At 45.7% G+C, this 6,374-nt stretch overlaps 1 protein-coding gene across 1 annotated transcript; it reads left to right on the plus strand.

The window, feature by feature from the left end:
• The first annotated feature begins 515 nt into the window (after positions 1-515).
• On the plus strand, positions 516-1,398 carry LOC106638382 (uncharacterized). Its single transcript, XM_014351505.2, has 5 exons — positions 516-683; positions 758-848; positions 937-1,019; positions 1,086-1,206; positions 1,279-1,398. Exons 1-5 carry the CDS (start codon positions 621-623, stop codon positions 1,371-1,373), a joined length of 453 nt encoding a protein of 150 aa, XP_014206991.2. The 5' UTR covers positions 516-620; the 3' UTR covers positions 1,374-1,398.
• The last annotated feature ends 4,976 nt before the right edge of the window (positions 1,399-6,374 follow it).

A 6,374-nucleotide genomic window follows, 5' to 3' on the forward strand; every position in this document is an offset into this window, starting at 1 on the left:
TTTTTTTTTTTTTCTACAAGAATCACCGATTGACGAGGCCCATTTCCCGGGCCGAGAGTGCATTTGCTTTTCAAAAAAGCTCCGAGATTTCGACGATAAGGCCTCGTCGGTGGCTGTTATTATTATTATTACAACCGTACGTGTGAATTTTGAATTTATTAAAAAAAAAAAAATGAGAAGAAACAAGGTATATTATCGCGATGTATAATCACGCGTTGCTCGTATATAATACGTGTGTGCAACAAAGCGACGACGAAGATGTATATGTATGTTTAGCGTTACACGGCATTCTTCAAATGAATTTAAAATGCAACATCACCACTTACATGTGTACGAGAAATAGATCATACGACCCGTAATTATATGTATTATTTCATTCTCGCGGTGGTGGTTTTTTTTTTTTTTTTTTTTTTCCAAGCAATGACGTCAATTTGCCAACTCGGGGCACGTATAAATACCTCACATTTCAATTGCAATTAGTCATTCGGTGAAACACGTTGTGGCACTGCCTCGCGTATACAGTTTGTACGTGCATACCCTTTTTTTTTTTTCTCCCTCGCGTGCGTGTGTTTTACGTTTTGTTGCATTGCGTCTTGCAAATTAGGTATACCCATCGGAGAATGAAGTTTACGATGGTACCAGCGGCAGCGGCGGTGCTCCTTACTTTTTTCACTTTTCATGCGGTAAATAGTCAACATTTGAGGCGATTTGTTCCTCGACCATCTGATGTGAAAATTTCGCGTTTTTGTGCTTGCAGCAGTTCATCGCGTGCATGCCCACCGATGCCACCGAGCCGGATTGGAATCAGCACTTTGAGTTCTGCGCCGCCGAGGTTGGCCTGCTTGTTGGTAACGTAACGTTTTGTTAAATGCAATCTTTTTTCTTTTTTTATTTGTATAAAATCGAGCTTCTTGTACGCGTTGTTTCGACCCCAAGAGGAGACCAAGAGAAGCTTCGCGATGCCCCACGAGGTGCCGGGGAATTGTGTCACGGCGTGCATGTGGAGAAAGACCGGCATGGTAATAACTATTCTCGATCATACAATTTTATCACTCGTAAAAAAATTTCTTTCGTTGTGCCAAAAGATGGGAGAGAACGAGAAAATCATCAAGGCGGAGATGATATCGAGCGTTCACTCGGCCTTCAAAGAAATAGCCAACATCACCCACATGAACGAGGACGATTTTTACACGTGCGTCGACAATGGTAATTGAGTTGCAGTGATCGAATTTAATTTTAAAAATATTGAAATTTCAAAACTCCACCTCATATTTCTAGCCAACAAATTCGAGGGCGGCTGCATCGTGGTCTCGGAATACTTCAAGTGTCTGATAGAGATTCTAATGTCGACGAGCGAAAGTTCGGCGCAATAAACTATTGTAAATTATAATTTGAAAAAAAAAAAATGTCACCAACCAGAGATTTGATTGATACTCTCGTCCCTACAATGTAAATTCCACAATAGTTAATAAGCCCGAGCAGCACAATACACGCACATCCCAATGGCAAAAAAAGACACACACACACGCTTAGCATATAATTTCAATGCCGGGCCTGAAATCGGTAATTATGCACTTCAAGCTCTATACAACGAGATGCGGAGTCAGTGTCCCCCGGCATTCAATCGAGACTTTTGCGGCTTAGAAATTCAAATCCATAGTATTAGGATGACGGATAGCACGCACAAGTATGTACACGTGAGGACGACGACGCTTCTTTCGGAGAGCGAGTTTGTTCTCACGCGTTAACAACCCTTATGCTAATTTATATTGCGCATCTACCTATATATATATATATACGTGAGCGCACACATGTATACAGTGTGCGTGTATATAGATGATGCGCGCGTGACGCCGAGTTTGTTCGCACACCCTCCTTTTGCCCCGTAATTATTTATAATTAATTACACCGCGGAATAAATGTTTATCAAAAGAACTTTGAGTAAAGTGGAAAATTCCAGGCTGCACGTAAAAAAGGTCGATTCGACGATTCTCGATCGAGAAGAGGAGATGAGGGAGGAAAAAAAAAAAAAAAAATGGAAAAAGTCCGGGGGAGGAAGGAATAAAGTAAATAAGCACGTAGATTAAGGAGCCATTTAAAGAGTAGGGCCCAAGGAACGAGTATCGATGTAGTGCCCGTCAAATCCCCGGCTTCCGTTCACACACTTCTCTCCAACCAATAAATCTGGATCGCGCGGTGTGCACCGTCATGTGATCGAGTACACGGACGACGCGGTATATATACGGCAGTCCACCATATATTATTATATACACACCGGAGCCACTATAAGACGCTTATATACGGCCCTCCTCCCTCTTCCTTCCCGGCTGTTGCACACTACACGCCTGTAGACGTAAACTGCTCCTCCGATCGCGGCGACTAGTGTATATTTTCGTCCTGCCGATTTCTCGCTTCCTCTCTCGCCTTTCGGCTCTCGTATATGTACGTGTCCGTATATACACAGCGCACCCAATAGGTTCCCATCGAAGTTGCTCCCGGGCCCAACAAAACTCAAATCCAACTTATTTACATATCTGGCAGTGCCGGGCCTCATTACCATATTATATACTCCTATGTGTATGTAACGCGCTCGCGGATGTATATATACGTGCCAGCGCATGCACGCCGAGGTATCCGAACGCAAAGAGACATAGTGGGGGATGAAGACCCACATCGAAGGTTGTTATAAAAAAAAAAAAAGAAGAGAGAGATCACAATTAAGAAGGGGTGGCGGCTGTCCCTCTCTTCTCTTTATGTTTCCCTCGAACGCAGTCACGTTTTCGTCGTTGATATACACACCTACGACGAGTCGCATTGGAAACACCTTTGCTATAGCTCTCTCTCCCTGTGTATAGGTAAACGGTGTGGAGGGAGGGGGAAAAAAAAGGGGGAAATCGGTAAAAAATCGGAAATCCAGTAAAAAAAGCATCAGAGTACGATCGGAGCGTCGGAGAAGGTAGCTGATGTACATATGCAGCGACATCGAAGGGGAGGAGGGGGGACCCTTCGTTCAACCAGGTGTAGTGCGTGTCTCTTCTTCCGATCGGCCCGTGCGAGGAAGAAAGGGGTTGCGGATCGATGAGTACCAGATTAGCATTACCAGCCCGAGTATCTCCTCTCTTTCGCTGCGGCGCCTAATGCCGCGTCTCCCTCTCCTCCTCTGTTGATTATGATGTGCATACGATTAAAAAAAAAAAAAAGAAAGAAATTCAGCACCACTTCCGATTCATATTATATTATGTGAGAACCAACAAACTGACGAACGCGGGAAGATGATACAGCAGATGGTGGATCAACATATTTGCATCTAATCGCGACGATGAGGGTGAGCGCGGCTATGGGAATGCCAAATTCAAAATCACCTGTGCACACGCACTTCATGCTCTCCCAGGGGCCTCCGGAAAAATTTATACGCCCGAAAAGTAGATTGATGTGACAGCGAGCCTCGTTCATTAAACATTTATACAATGAAGCGCTCCGCGAGCTCTTACGTGGGTATACACTTTTAGAGCTATAGGCAGGGGGGCACGATGGGTACAAAAATAACGTTGGAAATTATTATCCCTCCCAACGAAAGCGTGAAAAACGAGTCGAGTCTGTGGGAAAAAGAAAAGACACCTTGTACCGCGTAACCAAGTCCAATGGCCCAGAAACACAACCAACTCGCGAGGGAGGAGGTGGCCAATCGAACTCCACGGCTCCGTACTTGTATATATATATATATATGTTCAGAAAATAAGTCAACGCGCTGCTGCTACATGGTACACTTGAAACGGGTACAACTGCAGCCTCACCCGAGGAAGAAGAAAAAGGGCTGCATAGAAATCGAGAGGAGCGGAAAGAAAAGTCGGGCCGCGCAGGTAAATAAAAGCCTCGGGTTTCCCATTGTCGCGAAAGCCGCGGCGCGTAACCTTCCCGGCTCCGTACGTACACCTATATATATATATATATATATATATATATATGACCTGGAGGAGGGGGGATCAGGCGCTTGGACGTGTTCGGACGAAAAGCGATATCCATTAGCCGCGGACCGCTATACGTATACCTCTACTCTCGCGTCCTCGCCGAGTCCATCGTTGAATTGGGTAACTCGAGCCAACGACTATATACTACAGTAACGACAATGCGCCCGGCTGCGTATATACACGCGTAATAGAGAAGAAACACTTCCAGGCGAGTCCGACGGATTGTAATAGCCGCGATGCGAGTCCTCTCGGCAGCGCGTGTCTTTTATTAACGCGACTCTCTTCGTTTTCCGCTCTTCCTCCCCCGCGCCCGTTCTTCCTCTTCTTATATCCCGGCAGTAAGTATATATATATATACATGATACGTAACAGTTACTGGTCTTGTATTACCAAGTCGAACGAGTTTAGCCGGCCCCTTATATATATAAATATCGTTTACCAAAGATTACTCGAGCTCGCGCACCTACCGCGCCATACAAGTATTAACTATACGTGTACTGCGCGATATAAACATTACATTGCTGTACCTTTATTTCATGCCACCTTCTAATGTTACATCTCCTGTTGTCCCGCCGCTGTTTCATTGACAATTGTTTCGCAAAACGATTCTTTGAAAAAAAAAAAAAATTGCAATGCATTCACATTGGACGAAAAAACACAACCCCTATACGGATATTTATGTCTCTTTAGTTTGTACGTCACACTCGCAGCGAAGAATCGAACTTTGCTCTCTACACCGATTCGTAGGCGGTCGCTTTACCGATTAAACTACAAGGCTGTATGTGCGGTGAACGATACTGTCCAATAATTGTCGAAAAAAAAAAAAAAAAAAAAAAAAAAAAAAAAAACACTCAAGACTCGCATAAATGTATCCTCGATCCTATAAAAACTCATTACCGGCCCATGTAAGCAAACACAGTTAGGCAAGTAAATCTCTCGCAAGGCACGGCTGATGAAAAAGCAGCGTTTACGTAATGGGCACTCGAGAGCTCCACCGCATGATCCCCGGATCGATTTTTAATGAGACGATACACGCCGCTCTCACAATAAGCCCCGACACACAGTCATTGTGCGGCTGATTATCGACGGGCCCTCCGATACATCGACACACACGCACCCGATTGATATAATCGAAGGCCACTCGAGGGGCGCGACAGATTGGCGATGACGCCTGCCCCCCCCCCCGTGAAAAAAGAAAACACACTCTCGTCCCCGACCAGCGGCAGCCTCGTACACACATGCGCACAATGGCACTTTGTCCCCTTAATATATTATTCCTTCGAGGGGTGATGGCTCCGATCCATCCGGCGCTGCATAGCATCTTCGAAACGAGAACACGCGTGTATTGCCTATGTATATTATTTATACGCTCACACAAACAGTACGGAGGAATCATCATCGGAAGGGGTGTGTGGGTCCGTTTGTGTGTATATATATATATATAAGTTAAGGTCGAGAGATGCACGTACGATGCAAATTTCTTCGTATGGAAATTGGCCGAGAGAGAGAGGTATGCAAATGCCCGGAACATGTGTTCGTCTTCGAACCCTTCTTCTTCTCTGCTGCTGGCTGTTGCTACTCTACTCTCATCCTCGGGTTATTCGAGCCTGCCGCAGTTTCGTCTCCCTCTCGCTCGGGCGTGTGTATCCCCCGATGGCAGACAGGGGGCCCACAACCACCCCACGGGCCTCCGAAGATGATCGGAACGCGGCCTGGTTTTGCATATCTTGGATGTGTATATAATATATATATATACGTTACCTCTCTCTTATTGTGCATTGGAAAGCGTTATTGTAGCAGCGCGCGGTATAGAGGATATATGCTCGCGTGCTGCTATGACGGCTCTTCCGATCTCTGGGCTCCTCCTGCGAGCCATTAATCCTCCATCTCCTTTCTATATCCGGAATAAGTACGTGCAGCGGGGCACACTCGCACGTGTGTACGATGTTATACGTGCATCGCCCAGAAGAGGGAGAGAGAGAGAGCAGAGGATCGATCCGACTGTTCCCAGGATGTTACACGTCTCGAGCCTCCGGTCAATCTCCCTCCGACTTCCCCATGGCTGCAGAGTCAGCTCTCTCTCTCTCTCTCTGCTTATTCTCGTGTATGGGTGTATCGTACCGGTGGACACGTAGGAGATTTTCACCATGCCAAGAGCCGATACGAGCTCGCTTTCCTTGTTTTTTTTTTTTTTTTTTTTTGCACCCAAGGTGCGCACTTTGGTCGATTGGGTCGGTGTTAAACAGATATATCCTTCTTCGGTTGCTTCGTTGGATGGAAAATGTATTTCCAGGGTCTCTGGTGGATTCGCGAGGCTCACCGTTTGAGAAACCGGTAGAAACGGAGTTTGGAGTTTCCGATCGAAAAGACGAGTTGTAAGAAATCTAGTATAGGGTGAACCGAGAA

The sequence above is a fragment of the Copidosoma floridanum genome, unplaced genomic scaffold (genome assembly GCF_036245765.1).
Source record: "Copidosoma floridanum isolate Cflo_tuat_1 unplaced genomic scaffold, Cflo_Japanese_pri ptg000019l, whole genome shotgun sequence".
Classification (NCBI taxonomy): domain Eukaryota; kingdom Metazoa; phylum Arthropoda; class Insecta; order Hymenoptera; family Encyrtidae; genus Copidosoma; species Copidosoma floridanum.